This window comes from Zootoca vivipara, chromosome 4 (genome assembly GCF_965207765.1).
Source record: "Zootoca vivipara chromosome 4, rZooViv2.hap1.1, whole genome shotgun sequence".
NCBI lineage: Eukaryota > Metazoa > Chordata > Lepidosauria > Squamata > Lacertidae > Zootoca > Zootoca vivipara.
The window spans coordinates 36,258,000-36,282,153 of NC_142587.1; the positions used below are offsets into that span (position 1 = coordinate 36,258,000).

The window sequence follows — 24,154 nt, forward strand, 5'->3', positions numbered from 1 at the left end:
GAATACAGAACCGAAGGATTAATATTTGATCATAGCTTGATAATGTAGTGAAAGCATTCTGTCTTCCTGGGTAAGCCTAGATTACAGAGGCAACAGGTTTCATCTACCTTTAAAACCTTGCCTTGAATTATTTACACTGTTCACTCTTTGTTAGAGGTGTTCCTGTAACAAATCTTACAGCCGGGCTGCTCCAAGTGATCCTAAGCAGATTATGTAAAAAAAAAATTAAATTTTTTAAAGAGATTATTCTTGAAGGACTTCCCCCCCAGTTTTATCTACTGCTGCATTTATTTCTTTTAAAAACTTGTCTGCTTTTCATCCAAAGAAGGCTGCTCATGGCAAAGCAGCAAAAATAAAAATAAAAGATCCCTGCAGTTGTGTCTATCAGATGTGAAAAAAGGTAGTGATTTCATGGCAATTATACTTTCCAAGTGTTATAGATGCAGCAGTGTGCACTATTTGTGGTGGCTTGATGGGGCAGGCGGGATGAAGTAGGAAGTAGGAACATAGCTCTCCCAAACAGTGTCTAATAAGATAATAGCGTTTAAATCCCGTTAAAAACTGGTCAGGGAATCATTGCAAAATATTAGTACCTCTCTAATCCTTTCAAGTGTAATGATATACTTCCTTCCTTGCCTAATGTACAAAATACTGATCCACTGCCATCTCCTATTCACTGCAATGCAAGAGGCCACCATTCCTTGTCTCTCTCTTTTTTAACTTGAATTTTTGTAAACTGCTATGAAATCATTTGAGAAAAACTCATCATATAAAGGTTCCAAGTAAATACATGAAGTTTGTCAGTAGTGGTTCCATATATCATGGCCCCGGACTACGATCCCACTTGCCCTTTGACGGAAAGCCCTGAAGACTCCTAGGATGAAGAAGGTGGCATTCCTGAATCCCCATCTTAAGGCAGACAGAAAAATGATTGCCCCACTGAAGATTTTCATATAGGAGCCCAAGGCCTCCATCCCCTTCTTGTAAGGAAATAACTCTGCCCTCATCTGAATACTCTTTAAATCCTTTCCAGAACCACCTGCAGCCCAGGAGGACCCTCCAGCATCACACCACATGCAAGGGCTACAGAAGGCCTCCTATCCCTGCAGAAATTACCACAGACCACATGAGCCAGACTCTACACACACACATCTCCACCTTCAGAGTTTAACACCATTAGTTTACTCCAGACAAATGCTGGAGGAAACTAATTTTCCTGCTTTCAGTGAGTTTGGCCCAGTCTTGAATGCACCCCACATGATCTGTCATTGGTTCTGAACATTTGCTGCCTCACCTGCACGTTGTCACACCTGGCCAAAGCACTCCTGCTGGCTTCAGCTGGGAAGGAAGAGAACGTAAACTGTTGCAATGTTTTTGCTCCATGCTTCCTAAACTTAAGTGACCCTTGACCATATGTGGCAACCTTCTATCTCTTTTCTTCAGATCTACTTAGGTCCGACTTCAAAGAATAAGTGAGTGCTTCCAGATTTCTGCCTGCCTCTTCTTCTTTCTTTCTTTCTTTCTTTCTTTCTTTCTTTCTTTCTTTCTTTCTTTCTTTCTTTCTTTCTTTCTTTCTTTCTTATATTCCCTCTTACTTCTTTTATTCTCTTTGAATGTTTCAGTACTTCCTATACCACACAGAGCAAGCCTCCAGAGTTTTCGTCTCAGAAATTTCATGACAAACATGAAATGTCAATGACTTGTCCTTGAGCGAGTCCTTGCCAAATTCACTCATCCGTAGTAAATCAGAAGTGTTTGGTTCATTGATTCTTTGGCGGTCACCATTCAAAATGGGATATTTGTTATCCCTACTCTTTTCATTCCCCCCCCCCCAAGTTATACCATACTAATTTCAATATAACTTAGTTTGAAGAAAGTGAATCAAGGACTTTTGGTACCAACATCTTTTACATTTCTTTTTTTTTTCATTTGTCACATCTTCCCTCAAGATGGTGCTTTAAATGTGAGGAAATCACATTTTCTAAGTACTCACAAAATATTATTTGGACCCATTTCAGTCTGGCTTTTGATTCTATTTCAGTACTGAGAGAGCTCTGGTTAGTGACCTATCTTGAGAGAGGAACAGGAGGCATGTGACGACCCTGTTGATCTCAGTCTTTCAGAGGCTTTGGTACCATTAGCCATGGTAACCACCTGGAGCAGGTTGAGAGTTGCAGACACCATGATGTGGTGTTTTCAGTCAAACCTGCAGGGCTATTAGTAGACAGCAGCATTGGGGGACTCCTCCCTGGTCCCATGAGAGTTGTGCTGTGGATCTATGCAGATTTTATTCTGTGAGCTTAGCATTTATATGAAGCTGTTGTGAGCAGTCATCGGGATTTTGTGCCACCACCATGGAGATGACATTCATCTATACCAGCCTGGAGGTGGTAATGGGGTGGGTCGAGGGATAGTAAAATGATGCTGAATCACAACTAGACAGAGACAGAATCACTCCCCCCCCCCTGAAAGACCGGGGGCGGTACTTTGTCTCTTGAGCCCTTGGTGGTGTCAGTTGCAAGGGGTTCCTATTTCCAGGCTGCAGCTGATTGAGAGCGACAGCTGTTCCTGTACTGAGATAGCCTTGCCATTGTACTACATCCTCTAGCAAACTTCACACCTGGATTAGTGTAATGTGTTCTTTATGGGGCCACCCTTGAAGATGGTCCAGAAACTTCAGGTAGCACATAAGGCAGCTGCTAGAATGCTGATAGCAACATCTGTATGGAGTCATGTCTTCCACATGACAGGTTGCCTATGTGTTACTCGGTCCAATATAAGGTGCTAATTATCATTGGCATATTTCGTAAACCACTTTGAGGGGTTGGGTTGTTGTTTTTTTACAATCAAGAGGTGCACAGATTTTATGAAACCAATAATAAAGAAAGAAATATGGGCTTGAGACCAAGTATATAATGAAGCTCCTCTCCCCATATCACCCAACCCAGGCCTTGAGATTGGAATGGAAGGAAGGCCCTTTTCATTATACTGGCAGTGGGGATCGCTTGCTGTGCGGTGACACAGGATAGCCTTTTAACTACGGTATATAATAGAATTTGCTCCCCAGGAGGTGTGGGTGGCCACAACAGACTTGGACTTCTGATGCCAGGTTAAGACACAACTGTTTCTCCAGACCTTTAACAGAATTTAATCAGATTGTCCATGGCAGGGGTCAGCAAACCTTTTCAGTGGGGGGCTGGTCCACTGTCCCTCAGACCTTGTGGGGGACTATATTTTGAAAAATAATAATGTACAAGTTCCTATGCCCCACAAATAACCCAGAGATACATTTTAAATGAAAGGGCACATTCTACTCATGTAAAAACACCAGGCAGGCCCCACAAATAACCCAGAGAGATACATTTTAAATAAAAGGACACATTCTACTCATGTGAAACACGCTGATTCCCGGACCATCCGTGGGCCAGATTTAGAAGGTGATTGGGCCGGATCTGGCCCCCGGCCCTTAGTTTGCTTACCCATGACCCATGGTTTGAGGGCTTTTATGAATGGCTGCTACGTTACTTCTATTGTTCTACTGTTTGTGAGGGGTTTTAGATACGTTGATTGGTTTTGTGTTTATAATTTTAGCTGTCTTTTGTTGACAATTTGTTTAATGTTTGTAAACTCCCCTGGGATCTATGTTGATGAAAGGCAATTTTATAATTGTACAAATATGGTGTACCTTCTAGAAAAAATGTGATACCTTCCCCAGGCATTAACACTTACTGCTGTTGCTGTTGTGGTTTCTGTGTTGAAATGTGGTTGCACAAGCATTTGGGGCACGTAGAAGAGCCTGTAATGTATAATAAAAAGTGGCATGGCCAGTACCAATTGGGATTAAGTTCCTGCCAAGAAGTACTGCGCATTTGATGAAGTCCGGTGATGTATGCTACAGTGCTTCAGTTAATTGGGAGGTTGCTGCAACATGTTGGGTGTTGAAGTTATACAACAGAAAATATTTCTATAAATCCTTCATTTCTATACAGTCGAATATACAATTCCTCCTTTTGTTTCTCTAATCCCTTTATCTTGCTACATTATGAGCCTGTTGTGATTCATTGTTGTGGTCGTTTGTGGCACTGCAGCGGTCCTTTCTGAACCTATAGAATGGCAAGACCTGAATGGGTTACCAAGGGCCAGTCAATCACTCTCAGTAATGTACCTTACAGGATTGATGGGAGGTTTAAAGTGTGTGGAGTGGTGCCCTTTGTGCTTTCTTGATGTCCTTAAAGGAAAAGGAGGGATGGAAATGTAATAACAGTATTACATACACTAAATATAAACTAAATGAAGCAGAACCTTTACACCCCTCCAGTGTAGATGCCGAGATGTTGCAGTGCAATAAACCAGGCATGTCCAACAGGTAGATCACGATCTACTGGTAGATCACGGGGCGTTCTTGGTAGATCTTGGTAGATCTCTGATCTCTGGCCCCTCAGTGATCTCCTACTGTGAGTAGTCTATTGGGAGTTGGATGCCCCTGCAATAAAAAATACAGCTTGGTCAATGGTTTTGTTTTATTGTAGATAATCCACCTTTGTTGGCGAGGAAGGTCAGTCACTGATATCGGAGGGCCCTGTAGCTTCTTATGTAGAAGACTAGCAACCCTTCCTTTATCATATTGTTCTGTTACTTTTTTCTTTTTCTTCAAGTGACCATAGAAATACAGCTAAGCTAAGCAAACCAAAATCCTTTCACCTATTTGCAATGCATTTTTCAAAATCACTGGTATGTGTCAGAATATTTATCGTTCACTGTAAGGGAAATGGTTTTCCTGAAGTAGAACGGAAGGAACACAAATCTCTGTGGGTGAAACGCTGTGGATAAAATGCATGCTTGAACACACCGCAGATGTTAACCACAATAATAAACCATTTTTGCCCCACTCTCTTCCAGATTAGAGGCTGGGGGAAAGAGATGGGAACTAAATTAAATATGAACTTTATAAATGGTTTTCAGAAGGTACGGATTTCCTCAACCTGGGTGGCATACTTGATATTTAAACAAATATTTTAATGTTTGTTGGAAGGGCGGTTCATGAGCATTCTTACAACATGGGAGTGTCAGAAAAATCTGACGGTTCGAATTCACAAGAGGCAGGCGTGACTTCTGAAAAGGGGTGACTTCTAAAGAGGGTTCAATCAAGCCGTAAGCTGTGTTAAGAAAATCTCTTACAGTAAAGGTTGCAAAGAGTAATACTCCAGATGTGGAAATGTAACTTCATGTGTATTCAGCTTGTAGTAGCCAGATTCAGATATGAAGCATAATTCATGAAATAAACTAATGACTAACAAATGAAAAGGATTGTGCCCTTGGTATTAGAGCATTCCAAGAAAAAGCAATGGTTAATATATTTTTTTTGATCAGTATAAGTACATCGTGGAAATATGGAAGTTACATTTCAGAACTGGAGCCTCTTCATAACTTTACTTGCTACTTTTGCTTGCCTTACAACCAAAAAGTTTGATACATATTCCCTCAAATGTTTTAAAGTTTTGATAATAGATTCTGAAATTCTCTTGGTTTTGGTTTTAACAGGGGAAGCCAGTTTTTACCAAAATCATAAATTGTGTCAGTATCTAGTAAGTTGTAATAGAAAGGATGACAAGATTCCTCAAGTGCAAAAACGAACGCCCCCGAATGCTGTAGTCAGGGCCTCAGGTGGAATCCTGTGGGGGCAGGCACACATGCCATTACCAAGGTTGCAACGTGGCAGTGGCTGCTTCTAGCAAGATTTTGTAGGAAGAAGCCGTTGCGCAATTCCTGGTTAAGTGAGGCTTCTGGGCAGTGTTAGAAACTCAGATCTAAAAGCTAGGTGCCAAGTGGCTCCTTAAACCAGGGTTACAGTTGCCAAAACGGAATGCCTAGTTGCCATTTTTGTGCCAGACCACTCGAAAACCATATTTTTCAATACAACTTTTTGGTTCCTGAAATTAATTCTGATTGTTCAGATAAAATATAATGGAACTCTACAGGATGTGTTGTTAGTGTGTGAAAACAGTCAAGATCCAAGGATCCCAAGGCATGCCACCTCCAGGTGGTGGGGACGTCAGGTGCCATCCTGCCGCCCGGGCATCTTCACTTGGTCGCAAGTGGCTGATAGCCATGTGCAAAATGCACCTAGCACCTGGCAAATTTCAAACACTGCTTCTGGGGGAAGGGGGAAGCATGGATTCGTACCTTCCCATTTTGCCTCAGGCAGTGAACAGACTCGGCCACGCCTGGCTGTAATGTGCCACCTTCTTTTTTTAAAGAGCTCTGTTCTCAAGGTTGTTTTGTAATTGATTAATTAGAAACTTTGAGGAATTGTTGAATTATATAGTGATATATGTAAAACAGAAAAAATTAGGAAACATGCACACGTGCATACACATACACATACATATATACATACCGTACATACCTATATATCTGCAATAGCTGAGCTGTAGTTCCAGAACTCTATGTGATTCTCACATATTCAGGTGTGATACCTGGAATATGAGTTAATAAGAAGAGAACTGAAATATTAAATTCCTTCGTTGACCTTGTGCGCTAGAGATGTGCTAGAGATATTGTTTTTCCAACTGGCCATTAAGACCCAGATCTCTCTGTCTTATTTGCATGCTGTGTGTAAATAGAGTGAATGTTATTTATGCGGCATGTCAGTTTGTTGCTCAAAGGGGGGCGGGAGCCAACCTTTGTACAGGATATGCCTTGGAGTTCTTTGGAAAAAGGAGATAGGGCTCTCGGTGGAATTTTAAGAGTAGGGGACAAGGAGGCATACTACGGTAGTTATGTCTGAATAAAAATTAGTTTTCTCTTAACAGAAAAGCTAAATTCATAGGCAGACAGGTAAGTCAACATTGTGGAAAAACAAAAATAGGATTATTACCATTCATGCTGGTGGTACCCACCATCATGATGGAACCCTGGGCTGCCTTGGGATGAAGGGTTGTATTTAATTGTTTTCTGAATTGACCAGTAATATGTAAATCCTCTTCAATACAAGCAAGGTTTCAAAATGACAAGGCTGCCCTAATTCCGCATTGTGCCTTTTGGTTTAAGAAGTGCATTAAATGTAAGTTAAACATGCATTCAAGGGAAGTCAGCCATCCATGCAGGCAACACCTAAGCACACAATTCCAGATTCTAACAACCTTTCTTTCTTTTTTAACATGAAAAACAAAAGTTCAGGCCAGATGTCCCCAATCTATTTTTGGCTGGTGGGAGATATATTTTTATTTTTTTTCATGAGGTCATGGCTGATAACAAAGAACGGCTGATAACTGAAACTATTTTTTTCCTGTGTTGGGAGATTATTAAGAAGAAACAAAAAAAAGCAAAATCTCCAAGGACAAGAACCTGATACAAAGTCATCATTCCACGTGAAACCAGATAGCATGCGATGCTGTGCTTCCGCACCCAGCCTCTTGCTTGTTTATACAGGTGTCTGTGGAGGAATGTGGGCACTTCAGCTGAACCAATGAAAGCTGATAAGCTAATGGCCCTCTCTCTCCCTTTTTTGAGACTGAAGCATCTCTATCAACCTTCATCTGTTTAAATCTGCAGCTATCATCCACACACACACACACACACACACACACAGAGCCCCATGTGTGTTATCAACCCTGGAAAATAGGGTTTGTAACTATTCTTGGAATGCCCTGCCTTACCACTTCTGTATTAGAACTGTTCTCCCTTTTATGGGGAGCTGCTTTTTTCTCCTTAACATTGCTTTGCACCCTCCACCCCACCCCGAAAAAAGAGGAGAGGAATCGGCATTATACACCACACAACTGTTTATATTTAACTGACCTTATTTCATGAAATACACTTTCCAGGTACCCGGTACATTTTCAGTTGTTTTTAATGAATAACTAAATTGTTTTAGCAACTGAGCCCTTTTTTAAACCAAAGGCTTTCAAAATACGTCTTTTTATAAACTAGGTACAGTGGTGCCTCGCTAGACAAATTTAATTCGTTCCACGGGTCTTTTCTTATAACGAAAAATTCGTCTAGCGAATCCCATAGGAATGCATTGAATTTTTTTGATTTTTTTTTGCCCATAGGAACGCATTAATTGAATTTCAATGCATTCCTATGGGAAACCGCAATTCGCTAGACGAATTTTTCATAAAACGAATTCGTCTAGCGAGGCAACCTCCACTCGAAAAATCCTTTCGTTAAGTGGAAATTTCGTTAAGCAGGGCATTTGTTAAGCGAGGCACCATTGTAGTTGGAGGCTGTACGTAGTGTCGCGTAGAGCAAGATAAAGAGTGTGGGTTGGACGACACTATAGAAGTTGCCGTGAGGTTGCCCTGTACACCAGGCATCCCCAAACTGCAGCCGTACAGATGTTTTGGCCTACAACTCCCATGATCCCTAGCTAACAGGACCAGTGGACGGGGAAGATGGGAATTGTAGTCCAAACCATCTGGAGGGCCAAAGTTTGGGGGTGCCTGCTGTAGACCATTTTGTACCATTAAGCTGGCATTAATTTATCCTCCTTAACAGATGGTCACTGTTGATATTTTTCAAAGAGTTGTATTCCGCTTGTCCTAATGCGTCTCAGTAAATCCATGACTGAGCAGGCATGTAACCCTGGGCCCTTCCACACCTAAGAGCAACTTTTTTGTCCCCAGGACTTCTGTTGCCTTTTATCAAACAAAAGAATCTGCTGGGAAGAAACAATAATATATGAACTTCCATTTTGTTCGGCTGCTCTGTGTGTGGTCCACACAGAAGTACTGAGAAAGCATAATTAGCCTGCATATTGGCACTGCTGATCTTGAAATTTAACCCTGTTGTACTTTCAACTGAGCACTGAGGACAACCTATTAAAAGTTAATATTTAGTTCTAATGCAGTTTCTTTCAGAACAAAGATTTGATGGGGGGCTGTAGCATTATAGAAAGTTGCTGATTAAATTTTACTTTAAAGGTTTACTGTTGTATAGATTTTCTTCTTCAGTAGGGATAGACATATGTGTGGAATTTAAAGCCAAAAAAGGGACATTGATAGTTATGTGTGTTGACTGCTTTCTTCCTCCAACATCCTTCCTGAACAGTTCAGTTTGGGACATGATAATTCAACACAGGATGTTGTTGGGAAGGCTTTGGGCAGCAATCCTATGGAGATATACAGAAGGCATTGCATATGCTTAGCTTGTAGAAGACTACAGGAAATAGGTTGACAATTTTTGGTGGAGGAAAAAAAACACATTTCTTAACCTTTCTATTGTGGACAGGATGATTTATTTATTTATTTATTTTATTTAAATACAGAATGGTTTAAACATTAGCTAGCCAAGCTCAGTTACTAGAGCATGAAACTCTTGATGTGAAGGTCATGGGTTCAAATGAAATATTCCTGCATTGCAGGGGGTTTGACTAAATGACCCTCATGGCCCCTTCCAACTCCACACAAGTCAAAACAATTATGTAAGGGAGGTGAAAATTCTGAATGTACAGCTAAATCAAAGGAGCAGGAACTGATTTCTGTATGATAGGCTTTTGTCTGACAGAAATGTCATTACAAAGCTTCACGTTTTCAAGCAAACCCGCTGAAACTCCACGTTCTGTTGTAAATCAAAATGGGCTCCAGTTCTTTCTTTCCTGTTTTCCCTCTTTGCCATCACGTGTTCTCTCTGTGTGTATTTGGTAAATATGAAGAAATAGAAAAATATTTTCCCTTTCCTGACACATTTATATCCCCCCCCCCTCCCGCAGTTGTGCAATAGTTTTCATGAAGGTGTTTGGCAACAGAAAAATCTTCTCATTCCTTTTGGGCAAAGTGTACATTATAAACAGTAATCTGATATGGCAAAGGATATTCATGCCTGGAGTAGAAAATAATCAGAAGCAATAGAAAAATGTAATGAGTTAAAACAGGGCAAGAAATAGTAGGTAATGGGTGAATATGTCCATTGCATTCCTCCTTTGCAATGAAGATTTCCTCAGAGATTTGATAACTTAAATGATTTCATTGTTAATTCAAGGAGACTGCATTTCTTCCCACAAAGTATGCTTGCATTTGGACTTTCCAACACCCAGCCTAATCTTTTGTAAATCTTTTAAAATCAACATTTCTTTAAAAGCCACCAGCCTATTTTTATTTAAAATTCATTTTAGCCCTTAAAAAATTGTTGCGCCACTTCTCTTTATTTGGTAGCAGAGGGAGGGAATGCTTTTGAGCCCAGGGAATGCTTATTTGTACCCTTGTGTTGTGCTTTGTACTTGAGCAGATGCCTGTAGGGTATGTGATATGTGGAATGTGTTGTGTCCCCACCCCCTGCTGAAAGAAAAATGCTTGGAGGGGGGTAACTGAACCCTCTGCAATCAGTGTGCTGCCAACCTTAAAGGAAAAAAAACAAAACAAATAGCCTCTCCTGGGAAAACAATGGAGATTCTTTGCAGGCCTGATTCTTGTTAGAGAAACTCTTGTCTTAAAGACAAGGTTTGATTCTTGACATAGAGAAATCCTGTCTCTGCTGGTTAATTGTTTTGCCCTCCCAGCTGCGTTTGCGCTTTGCCATGGGGTTTAGGCGAACAACTGATTCGTGTGTTATTTTGTGCGTGTTATGTTTGTGGGTTGAATGCCGAGCTTCTGATCCTCTTTAAGGCTTTGGAAGGACAAAACAATATGAAACTTCTGCTTCTCATTTCCCCCTCCCCCTTTCCACCTCTGGAGGACGTTTGCAGTTCCCATTTCCTCCAGCATTTTTCAGATGTGTTTTTCATTATTTGCATAGTACACCTGGTCACACCCTTGTACTTAAGGAATTCATTATAAAGAAGTAATAAAGAAGTAATATAGAACAGAAAATTTCAGTTTTGCAGTTTTGCACAAATTTCATTTGTTCCAAGTGGACTGAATTCCAAGTTCTCCTTTGGCCTTTAAAACCTGAAAAGTTTGTAAGCGAGTTACCTTGAGGACTCCCTTTCTCCCATAAGAGCCTGCCTTGTTGCTGTCCAAGAAGCAGTGCCTGCATGAGAACAGGGTCTTCACAGTGGTGGCAGTGGAACTGCAAGTCCCTTCCAAAAGAGGCTCGTTTGATTTCCTCATTATTAGAAGTTAGGCAGAAATTCAAAAAGTTGCTGCTTTGAGGTCAAATTGAATTTGTTGTTTCGTTCAATGCTTTGGCTGCCCCTTGTCACTCCTTTGCTTCTATATACAAGTTTTACTGTTTTATTCTGCTTTTAATTTCTTGGTTTGTAATGCTGTTAGCCCTGTTATCAGTCCCTATGTGGTAGAGAGGTGAAATACAAACAATTTTAGAGTAAGCAACTTCTCTCTTTTAACTTCAAACTTATTTTTATTTTTCAGATTGAAGAGGGCAGCAAAGCGGCAGCTGCCGACAAGCTGCTGGCTGGGGATGAAATTGTCAGCATCAATGATGTGGACCTCTCTGGGTTCAGGCAAGAAGCCATCTGCCTGGTGAAAGGTTCGCACAAGTCGCTAAAGCTTGTAGTGAAAAGGTAAGGTTTGTGATTCACAATGACAGAGACTAAAGTTCGTTCTTGGTAGAGTCAACTTGCTGGCCGAGAACTAGACAAAAGTCTTTCCTTTTCACTTTTCAGAATCTCATCTGAGTTAATTGGGTTTGGGTTTTTTTCAAAAAATAACTTCACATGGTATATTATTGTGTGTTGTTGAATGGTTAATTCCCATTCAGTTTTAACTAGGACCAGTGGTCTGGACTGGAGAAACCAAATGTTTTTCAGGTTTCTGTTCGCACTTCTTAGCCCAAGTAATCCCACAATGCATAGGATTCAGATTTGGGCATACCTCTGCAAACATCCTCCGGTTTAAAAGAAGTGATGTACAAGTAACCAAGCTTCACAAATCCTTTTCAGGCTTCTCAGAACTGGCTTGTTGTAGGGTGACATGGCAAGCCGTCAGCAAAGGCTAGCTTATTCTCAGTGTTCCCACAGGCTCACATAGTCCCATGAAGAGATTCTGAGTAGCATGGAAAAAGAACATGCCAATTACTAAAGAAGGCTGTGGAGTCTTCAGAGCCCATCTCAGCAACAAACCTCAACCTTACAGCCTCTGGCTCATGTTCTGTATTAGGTCCTATTTCACCATGTGCCTGCTCTTAAGCCTTCAGTCGATCCTTACCTTTGTCACACCAGGCTTCACACTTTGTTCACTGCTGGCCATGCTGACTGGGGCTGATAAAATTCAACAACAACTTGAGCATACTGTGTAAGCTGCCTCTGCTTAAGATACAATCTATGGGGCTAAATTAAGAGGCTATTGAATAATTGCAAGGTGCTCTCCACTAGTGGTGCTGGATCTCAGTGAAAATACAATAGAGTTGTACCTTGGATCCCGAATGCCTTGTGAGTCTAATGTTTTGGAGTTAGAAGTGAAATAGAAAATGGGAGAAAACACTTTTAAAACCATGAAGAATAAGGAGGAAATGAAGGGGAAGAACTCTGGTGGGGTGGGGAAATGGAGAATCCTCATGAAGTTGCCCACCTATGCACTAAAATATAATTTAGCATTATATGGATGAGCATCCACAAGCTTGATGCAAAGCACTGGCCTTGTTCACATCCCTTTCCTTCTCCAAGACTTCTGCCAAGTTTAATTTTGCTTTCAAATAATCTTAGTGTTAAGATCATGATTGAATACAAACAATGATGCTGAACAAGCCAACTTCAAACCATGAGCTATGAAATTGGCTTGTTTTAACTGTGCGTGCGCAGATGCCATTTTCAGCACCACTCGGCAAGTCCCCACGCCACATACTGCTGGTTTGGCGCGGCGCGGGGACTTGCCGACCGGCAGCTCGGTGACCGGGCAGCTTGTGGGCCGGATAAACAATGCCTGTTTCTGGATGTATATAAGTAATGCTTCATTGATGTACTGGGATAAAATATTACAACAGTCTTTAAAAATAGTTTTGGTGTGGATTAGCGCACAAAATAAAGAAAGCAGATGGCGCTATAACCCAGATAATATGAATAGTTTCAGGGAGTTCTACCAAAAGTTATATTGCCCAGGAACCAATAAATTATATCAAAACCCCATCTGGAATATATTATAATTCATATCTACTTGATCTTACATTGGCTTCTACTTTGGGCAGGGAGGAAAGAACATTTAATACACAATCTATGTTCTAAGCAATGGAGCGATCTTCATGATCTGTTTATTTGGAGCCCTTGACATTTTCAGACATTCCACAACATAACTCATTGCTTAGCAAGCTATCAGCTTTAAGGTAGCTTCCCTTTAGGAGACATTTCTCTCCTTTAGATATGCAGATGTTCATAACTTACAAAAGTTAGTCATGTTTGGATATTTTACTTACATCTGCTTCTAGGCACTGGGTTAATGCTTCTTGCTGGCAAAATATTCTAGGCCTATTCTCCATTTACTGTGGCAGTGAAGATGTCAAAATCCATGTGGGGAATATTAGAAAAGGGTTTAAAATAAAACTACCAGTATAATAATGTAGAATACTCTTGTGCTCAGGTCCTGCTTGTGTGTTTCCCACAGGCATCTGATTGGCCTTTGGCCTGATCCTGCAGGCTCTTCTTCTGTACGTATGAACCATGATAGTTGCTTCGCCAAACATATAATCACTTGCTGCTGCTATCATGGACATGTGTGAACACATTCTTAGTGATGTACATCACAAGGGATGTTTAGGCATAGTGAAGTGATAACAGTTCCCATACTCCTTGGTCTAAAATCTTTGCAGCCTAAATGTACTTTTCTCTGCTCAGTTTGTTGTTGAAACAACAATTGTTAGTCACATGCAGTATACAGTATAATAATTTATCACTAAGGTCACAGTGTTCTATCTCTGTCCAGCTGTACCTCACTGAAAATGGTCTGCCCCATTAACTTGTGATGGAATGCTAGTCTTTTCCTAGTATTTTGCTGTTCTTTGACCATGTCTCCGGGTGTCAAGCCACAGCTGGATGCTTTCTACCCCTTTGCAACACTCTCCATTTAGTTAACCGTCGTCCACAACTTGCAGTAACCTGAGAAATTAACTCGAACCTTCTGGAAAAGGAGCTAGAATTCAGTTTGTAAGGAGTTACACATGTGTTTGGCGACTTGCAAGAGCCGAAGCAGCTTTTTGTTTGTTAAATGAAAGTTTTGTTTATCATATTCTCCCTCTGTCCATTTCTCCTCCCTTCTCCCTGTTCTTTTCTACTCTTTCTGTCAATAGCCTGGTTCACACTTCATAAGCCATAGTCTGAAACAAACTTATGCTGTACTGTGAACAAGCTGTGTGCTATTGCATGTTGCTCAAATCATGCCTCTCCCACTCCATCCTTTCCTAAGCTGGAAAGGAAGAAACCCTGGAACCAGCATTTGTGGTTTGTTGCTCGCCTAACAAACTGACATGCTCCTTCTTCATGATAAGCCATTTCAGACTGTGGCTTACTGTGACATGTGAACAGGACAAACATGTAGACAATTAAGGATCAGGTTAAAAAAAAACACCCAAGCAGAAAAAGCACTTGAGGAACTGCATTTTTCAATTCTTCCCCTTATGAAAAAATACTTGTGGGCAAAGCTAGACTAAAGTTCCCGGTGCCTTGATTTCTGGTTTTCCCTGTCTCTGTCGCTGGGCCATTGACTCATATGCTCTCTTACCTACATTTGGAAGATGAGGAAGGGTGGGGAAGGGGTTGCACCATAGGTTGTTAAAATAAATAAATCAGTGTTGTCTGTAAAGCACTATTTCAGCAAACCCCGTTCAGAATTTCCTTCCTTCCTGTTAAGTATTTTTTTCAGGGATAAGCATCTTGCTTCTGCACTGGTCATCAAATAGTATTTTCGTCACTTTCCTTTGAATCAAGCTCAGCAAAGGTTATTTGGGGAGATGCTAGAACTCTCCTGTGTTGATTTTATTTCTAGAATGGATGTGCTTCCTTCTATGATGGGGAAAGGCATACGGAGAAACAAGTAGATGGCTCTGCTGTGCTAGTGCTCTTAACAAAGAAACTTTTTAGAAGGAAGAACTACTCCTGTTCTTTTGTTAACCAAAGAAAGCTTGCCATCAAAGCCTAAAACCCTACATACTTTTAAAAATACCAAAGAATTATACTACCTTATATTTAGCTGTTTAGACCCATTGAAGCATGAATTCGGTGTTGTGCATGCCACCTGTGGCAATTCAGTTATTTGGTCATGATGGCATCTGAGGGATCTGCAGTCGTAGATCATGCGCTCTCACTTCCAGTCCTAGAGGTGAGGTCATCTCCTCGCCATCAACCGTGGTTTGTGCCAGTAGAAATGTAGCACTGCACCATGGTTAAAGCAAACTATGGAAATCCACGGTCATGCGACGTGCTCTCAGTTCCCTTAACCATGGTTAGGATGTCAGAAACGTTCAGGGGCAGGCCTAAATCCCATTCTGAATTGAGGGGTAGAAAGATTTTCACAGGCCAAATAAGTCTGAAGGGTGCAACACATTCCTTAAATATTTGGGCCACTTTCCCCCCTTCATGCTGCTGGTTCTGGCTTTGTGAACACCCAGTATAAGGACAAGTCACCCACGTATGCTGAGGATTACAGGTGGGAAGAGTGCTGTTGCAACCATGGTTCTGCCATGGTTGGCCAATGTGAGAGTGAGATGCTAGATGGACCTTGAAGAAGAAAGGGAAGCAAAACCAGCTACGGTATCCCGAGCACCATCTACTGGCACAATTTCCCCCAGACATACAAAGCTTTGGCTGGACTTAGAACCCGCGGAGGTAATTAAAGAAAAAAACCCAGCACACATTAAATCATATTATGTAGCTTAAAGTATGGAGTTAGTATGCTTTTTATCCAACAGAATAAATTGACCAGGATTATTTAAAATAAATAAATAATGCATGACACCACAAATGGAAAGATGGGAGAAAAATTAAAAAGGAACTTCAAAGTTGAAACTCTATCCTCACTTAATTTGTAAGCCCCATTGAATTCAGTGGGGCATACCTTTAAGTCAGCATGTAGGGGATTGCAATGTAAGGTTCATAACAAGTAAAGTGCATAACAAATTTTAATAATGCCAGAATCCACAGTTGGGCAATGCCTTTATTAGGACCAAGCGGAATGTTACAAGATATTGGGAAGCTTTTGAATTCTTCAAAACTCTGTATCAGGAAAGATGTTAAACAAAGGAAGGTTGCCACTATTTTTGTGACATTTCGGTTGGTACTAATGAAACTGCTGCCCAATGTGGACACCAGGCGAAAATGTTTCTCTTCAACCAGGTGTTTGGCTGATTAACATATGATGGCCTTTAAAATGTGGGGAGAGGAGGGTTATTAGTTTGTTTGCTTTTGTTTCTGCTTTGTTATGTATTTCGTGCTTTCATTTTATATTTTTTTTATGTTGTGAACTGCCCTGTGATCTTCAGATGAAGGACAATATACAAATTAATAATAATAAATAAATTTAATATTTTTTTTATTTATACCCCGGGCTTTCCCGGTTCAGAAACCCAGGCTCAGGACGGCTAACAACAAATTTAAAATACTTAATTGTAATACAACATAAAAGCAGCATAAAATACAGTATAAAACAAACAAATAAAATTAAATTAAACAAACAAATTAAGCCATAATCTGGTTTAACATGTTGCGTTAAATGGGTTTATCTGTTACAGGAGTTAATGCTAGTGAATGCATTGCAGTTTGTGGTAATTAGTTGCATTGATGAGTTCACTTTGGTTGGGTAGCAACATTATAGGAAATCTTTTCCCGTGTTCCACTATATTGCTGATAACTATTGTGGTGCTTTGTTGTGTGTGAACTGCTTAATATGTATTTGTTCTGAATCTCTAGTGTTGCAAGTCATTGAAATACGTGCACACAGGCATTCACAGAGTGGGATCTCTGATGTCTAGAACACAAGGTCTCCTGTTTGCAGGCTGCAATTCCCAGATGTTGTGTTCTTTAAAGCCTATTGATGTGTTTTCATTTAGGCACTTTGGGGAGACATGCTGACTTTGAGTTAAATATGATTCCATGATTCTACGTGCCTACGTGTTTTAAACGAAAGTGTCATGTGGTGCTGAACTTCCTTTCTCTTTTTCATTTGGATGCTAATGGAATGGTAGTACATTTGAAAAAAAAAACCAAACAAACACAAATAGTGTAAACAGTGGAGGCCAGTGCTTCATTTATTGGTTGGGCCCATCTGTGTATTTGAATAATACATGGGAGACAACAGTATTGATTTCTGCTTTTATGTTCGCTGGAACCATGCATGTTAATTTGATGTCTTCATAAAATTGTAGGAAATACTGTTAATCTAAAAAGCATGGAAGCCTTGTCTTTTCTTTCGGAGACTTTCAGCTTACTTGGAGTGTGTACACTGTACTCTATGTTTTGTGCTTGTTGTAGTAGTAAAAGAAGATCAAAGATAAGCCAGCATCGTCTGGGTAATTGTAAACTGCATTAATCAACCAAGTGGCTAATTTGATGCGTATGTTTGGGTGGGGATCCTCATTCAGTGCTGGTTAAATTACATGAATGGCCTTCAGAGTCGTTGCAGCTCTGAGCTATTGTTTCTGTAGGTCACACTATTTTGTATTGCATAGAAATGCATATCAGTTCTTTTATGTTACAGTACATAAATTCACCAGATTCAACTCTCTTGTAAAGCCCTAATACTTGCACTTGCCACTGTTCGGTGATACACATTTACAAATAACTGTTTTGGTACAACATTGTGGCTATTTCAGGGATTGATACTTATATAGAAATGCTTACTGTCAAAATAAAAACAAGACTGCTGTTATGTTTTTATCTTCAGTAATCTGGAAAGTAAATAGCAAAATTTTGCTAATGTTAGCAAAAGGGGTTTGGGCAGTTTAAAAGATAGCAATTATCATTTACAGACCCTCCAAGTGTCCCTAATTTCCAGCATCACATTTGAAGATGTCCCGGTTTCTGATTTCATCCCGGAATGCCCCACTTTGCCTTAGAACATCCCTATTTTCATTGGAGAAATGTTGGCGGCTATGGAGTTATGTTTGTTAAAAATAGTACCAGCTTCACAACCATAAGTAAAACTATTACTAATTTCATTGTCTGGTAAGCAACTTGTTTAAATTTTATTGTGAAAGTTTGCTTCTTCAGTGTTCATGATAAGGGACTGCAGATGCAGTGAAACCAACACATGCAGAAGGCTTACAACCTTAAATGATAGAATTATCGCCTGTCAAACTATGCAAGACACCATACACTACATTGAACAGCTTTTAAAAAGGAAGTGGGTATGGGTCCCCCAATGTGGATGAGGACCATGGCAGAGGGCTTTTAAAACTTTAACCCAGGCATCCCCAAACTGCGGCCCTCCAGATGTTTTGGCCTACAACTCCCATGATCCCTAGGACCAGTGGTCAGGGATGATGGGAATTGTAGTCCAAAACATCTGGAGGGCTGAAGTTTGGGGATGCCTGCTTTAACCCCTCTGCAGCCCATATTAAAGCCCCTGCAACTGCTATTTGCATTGGGAGAAAAAGTTCTCATTTTACACCAGTGTAGTTATTTCACCTATACTACGTATTTGTACGGTGCAAGAAATAGTGGTAAGAAGCAGTGATGTTTTTCTCTTGGCAAACACGCACACACGAATTGAAAGCCCAAGTGACACGTGATTTGAGCTGCTCATTCTATTATAACTAGGAAGTGCATCATAGTGGAAAGCACATTTCTTTGATTACCCATATAATTAACTGTGGCTTAGTCATGTTTGTTAAGAGGAAGTTAGTGGGAAGGTCAAGGTTAGCAAATGTGAGATCATACTAATTCCAGCCTTTCCATGATTGTTTTTATTTTATACAGGTTTTCAGGGTGTGCAGAAGTACCAGATATATGCTAAGTCAGAAGAATGTAGCTGAACTGGCCCAGGGCTGATGCTCTGCAGCCTCTTTGTTACGGGAGATGGTGCCTCATGGGAGGGGAAACCCTGATAGGCAGCCTACAAATACAGATAAATAATAAATCTTCTCTGGCAGCCCCTTGCTTCTTGTGTAAGGAGCAATGTCATAACTGTGGTCAGGGTGACACAGGATTTCAGGAGCTATAAGAAAGGGCATGGTTGTTGTATTTTCTTCCTCCTACACACAATATTCAAATAGAACGCAGTGTGTAATTTATATAATTATTCATTGGTTATTTTCTTTGGAGGATCATTGTCAAGACATCTTGAGTATATTCAGCTCATATGTTGCCAACATACAAGTCAAGCTCACCGTGTTTATAGAGGTCTTTAAGGAAAGGGATGGGAAGACAGTGGGCCTGGTATTTTGGTGAAAGTTCCTGCCTAGAAATTGAAAGTGCTCTCTGCTGTTTTCTGTTGATTGCAGGTTGTTGGTGACATGGTTATAGGATTTGGTGACAGCCAGTGTGTTGCAATGTCTAGACTCGCATCAAGGCCAAGATGAAGCCCACTGGTTGATTTTGGACCTCAGTCTAACCCAGAAAGCTGTCTGTGGACAAACGCTGGCTCCCTCGGCCTGAAAGCAAGATGAGGGCCACACCCCATAGTCACCTTTGACTGGATTTAACCGTCCAGGGGTCCTTTACCTTTATCCCTCACATTTAAGTGGCCTAAGCCTCTGTGCTTTGGTATTTACTATATGTGAGGTGATTTGAATTTCAGGCAGTACAGTACTGAGCTGATGAGGCATGGGAGGCCTCGAGAGAAAATACACACCCACTATTTTTTTTGGCTTAAAAATGGAAATAGCATCTTTTTATTTTATTTTAAGGAATTTGGTAGAGGGTTGCTTTTGTAAGGCATTCAAAGCCAACAGTCACAAACAAAACAGGTGGTTTGGAAGGCTGTTGAACTGAGTAGTGGTGGGGGAGGCGGGCGGTGTTAAGTAGAAACAATGGATTTTCCAATCCTGGGACTTTGTGCTGGGGAAGAATGTGGAGAATTTCAGCCAGTTCTTGTAAAGGAGTTTTTTTTCCTGGAAGTTAGTGGCACTACTTGTGCAAAGTGTTTTAAAGAAGGTGTCGCAAGAGCTGAAATAGATAAAATATGTGGTAATAAAGATCTGGACTCCCCGCTGTTCCACTTGCTCATAATTTATAGTGAGGAAATTTTGTGACTGGAAGGGAACAAGAGTATTCTCCTCCTGTTTCAAGACTCTTGTTTTCACATTTTTAAGATTCATATTTGTCATGATTTGTTTTTTTTAATGGTATGCCAAAAATCTAGAGAGTTTGGTGTCTCCACATGTCTTTCACATTTTCCCAATATTTTATAGTTCAGGGTTAAAATTGTTCCTCCCTATTTGGTATTCCCCACTTTAAAAATGGCCAAATGATGTGTTCCAGACTTAAAGTAAAAAGCCTTCTTAACGTCACTTCTTAAAATGCTTTTAAACTTATTACATATGTTATTTTCTGAAGTCTTACAAAAACCCTACCTCAGAAAGCTCAGGCCTTTGCGTCACATGCCCTCTAGTGGAAATTGTGTTCCCTGACACAGCTGATTTTAAGTACAGCTGACAAAATAAATTACATGCTGTACTAGATAAAAGAAATAAAATTGGGTTCAACTCTGTATTCACTGTGGCCTAAAAGCTGTATAGGGTTTCATGGCGGCCTTTAAAAAAAAAAGATAGAGAGAAACTATGAACAATGGTTGGCTGAACAGTGACTCAGACCTTTATTCAGTTCTGTTGTTGCTGCACTATATAGCGCCTAAGTAATGTATCAGGAAAAAATACATAAACCAATTGGCAATAATAAGTAGAGAGGGGGTAATTCTCCCCATGTGCATCAGTAGATGGGAGCTAATTCCTGTGCTCCTTGCATATTATCAATAATAATAATAATAATAATAATAATAATAATAATAATAATAATAATTTATTATTTATACCCTGCTCATCTGGCTGGGCTTCCCCTGCCACCCTGAGCGGCTTCCAACAAACATTAAAATACATGCAAATTACATACAGGCCCCGAGTTCTCAGCAGAACTGCTCATTTGTACAAATAATTATAATGTTGTTATTTATACTCCGCCTATATGGCGGGGTTGCCCCAGCCGCTCTGGGCAGTTTCCAACACATATAAAAACATTATAAAGCATCAAACATTAAAAAATTTCCCTGATACAGGGCTGCCTTCAGATGTCTTCTAAAAGTTGTGTAGTTCTTTATCTCCTTGACATCTGATGGGAAGGCGTTCCCCAGGGAGGACGCCACTGCTGAGAAAGCCCTCTGCCTGGTTCCCTGTAACTTGGCTTCTCGCAGTGAGAGAACCGGCCCTCGGAGCTGGACTTCAATATCCGGGCTAAATGATGGGTCGAGGCGAAAAGGGGCTTGATCCAAAGACTGTTGAAAAAGTATTTCTTTAGAACAATGCACACAACCCATCTCCATGCAAACAGGGCAATCCTACTTCTGCATAAGATGGTTTAGACAGTGTGAGAAGACCTTCCAACTCCTCATATAGATGCCTATTCTTGCCATTTATCCTGGCTGCTCTCCATAGGTAGGTTCCATGCAGTATCAGGAGTTATATAGGAGGTATATAGAGCAATAGTGATTTTTTTCTCTACTGCCTCCTTCTTTCTGGTGGACATTTGCAGCTGCTGCAGGATGAAATATATCCTGGCCATTAGATGTGATGATACATATCCCTTTTTTGGTGTGCCAATAGATGGCACATTTATGTGAAAATATGAAAAATGTCAGTACAGAAAAGAACATATTGTTTAACCTTACCTCAGTTTGATGAGTTTTCCACATAGGACATGATTCTCCCTCCCCAAGGACCGGAGTCAATCGAACTCTGACTCAGTCTGTTGTACCATCCCAGTTTAGCTGAGTGTAGGCACTGAACTGAGTTGGCACATTTCCTGTTAAAGGAGTATGCTCTATAACAGTGATGGGCAACCTTTTAGCTTGGTGTGTCAAAATTCGCCAAAAAACCGAGCATAACTCGGGTGGTTTGTCACTTAGAGAAAAAAACCATAATTTTGCGATATTTATAGTTTAAATAACAAAAATGTATAATTGTAATATATAACTGTATTTAATAAGCCAAAAACTAATTATTTAACCAAACCAAACTAAAAAACCCTTATTTATCACAAAGTGCCCAGAGTTGTTGAGCTTTTTTGGGGGAGCTGCTGACCAAAGTTTTGGAGGTTTTTTTGGGGGTGTGTGTGCAAAAGTTGCTTTGCTTTTGGGGGGGTGCCCCAAAGCTGCTGCACTTTTTTGGGGGGGGGGGAAGAGAACAGAAATAAATGATGAATAATACCTTCGCTGGAACTAACACGCAGCACCAACATAGCCTGCCAAAGCGCCAAAAAACCCAGCACAGAATGAGTTAAAAAACGAACGCTGTTACACCCAATCATCGTCTGCCAAAGCGCCAGAAAAAACTGCACAGAAAGGGTTAAAAAACCAATCTCTGGCTACCAGCAGCAGCAACAACAACAAAAAAGGATTCAGGTTTTAACAGCAGAGTTTTAACAGCAAAGACAAGCTGTAGCGGGAGAACAAATGGGGGGGAAACAACAACAACAACAGCTCGAATGGGCCGATGGGGCGCGTGTCAGCAGTGAGGGCTCTGCGTGTCACGTCTGACACGTGTGTCATAGGTTCGCCATCACTGCTCTATAAAAATGAATGTAAAACTGCTGGTAGGCCTAATAGAGGAAGAAATATACATTCAAATGCAAAAGGGTATAAGAGTCTGCGAACAAAGAGGCTTGGTTTTGTTTTTTTAAGCGTTTGAGTTGTCTAACCTTTAACGGGCCTTCTAGAGCACATCAGAATTGTTTGTGATCACCCAGAGATGTCACGTTGCAATTATGAACCAAACAACTAAGCTTCCAGCTGTTGCTCAACAATCACTCCAAGGAATCCAGATTTCCCATCTGGCATTGTAAATTATTTTGTCCTTGTGAGTGGTCCCAGAGTAAAGGGAAGAAATATATAGTATTTCTAATATTATTTACTCTGGTTTTTCAGAACACATGTGCTCAGTTGAGCTGATGCTTCAGAGGTATCCTTTCCCAGCTTGTGATGAAGAACGGTTTTATGGAAAAACCCAGTTTCCCAGGCCTGAATCGAGTAGCCAGGGATTGCTCAGCAGAAATGTGTGCATGACTAATCAGAATGCTGCCCCTTATTTTAATACTGTAATAAGGCTTCTTTGTGACTCTAATTATATCCGCTAAGCTCAATTGCAGGCGGCACACAGATTAAGCAAGAAGGGGACAGGCTCAGTTTAGAAGCCTCTGGGGATTTGCTTCTCTTAAATAACAGGTCAGCCTCTTTCTGCTGACATGCAAAATGAGGATTTTTCGGTATCCATTATTGTTGAAGAAGTAAGTTTGTAAAAAAAACTTTTTTTAAAAAAAGCTCTTCTTATTTCTGAGTATATTTTTGCATAATCAAGCATCAGGTCTATAAACACCTCCCCCCCCCAGTTAGGTCTTTTGGACTATTCCGTTGACAAGGTACTCCCAAAGTCAGCTACGCTGATTAGCACAGATGTTCATGGGAGCTCTGGTTAAATCTTTAATCAAAGGATTCAATATTTGAAAATGCACTGAGGAAAGTACTTTATAATATGGCATATATTTTTATCTAGGAAATCTTAGATGGGCTGTCTCAGGTTCTGATAGAGGGTATGTTACCTGTGCTTGTGATACAGTCACGTGGGAAAGACTGAGAGTTAAGGAAGTAAGTATAAATGCTTTCCATGGAACTGTTGTCAATTATTGCCCATGCAGGTGAGGTTGTTGTTGTTGTTGTTGTTGCTGCTGTTGTTGCTGCTGCTGCTGCTGCTGTTGTTGTTGCTGTTGCTGTATATCTAGATGTTCAAAAAGAGGATAAGTATTTTCATTTTATTATTTAGCTATCTCTTCATTTTTTGGTATTAGTTTAATGGAAATGTCAGGATTGATACCAGATTCCAGGTTAAGGGGAGGAAACATCAGTCTGATCTCTTGATATAAAATCACTCGGGAAGGAGGTTTTTTTTGTTTTTTATAGCAAACCATTCATTGGTGTGTTTTTTCTTGCCGCTTAAAAAATGATTTTATCTTCCTGACAAATGAGCTGATGCAACTCTTTGTAGCAAGGGGAATGAGTGTGTTTGACTTGTTTGAAGCCTATTGAGTTCAGAAGAAACTCCCCGCGGTTAGTTTTCTAGGATCCCTGCTATT

General features: G+C 40.5%; 1 protein-coding gene across 4 annotated transcripts in view; it reads left to right on the forward strand.

Moving 5' to 3' along the window:
- The window catches only part of SHROOM2 (shroom family member 2), a 109,279-nt gene that overhangs the window by 42,340 nt on the left and 42,785 nt on the right, over positions 1 to 24,154 (forward strand). For all 4 annotated transcript variants that reach the window (XM_035114460.3, XM_035114461.3, XM_088667710.1 and 1 more), the window contains exon 2: positions 11,310 to 11,461. In XM_035114460.3, coding sequence (XP_034970351.3) covers positions 11,310 to 11,461 — 152 coding nt within the window. The remainder of the gene's footprint in view (positions 1 to 11,309; positions 11,462 to 24,154) is intronic.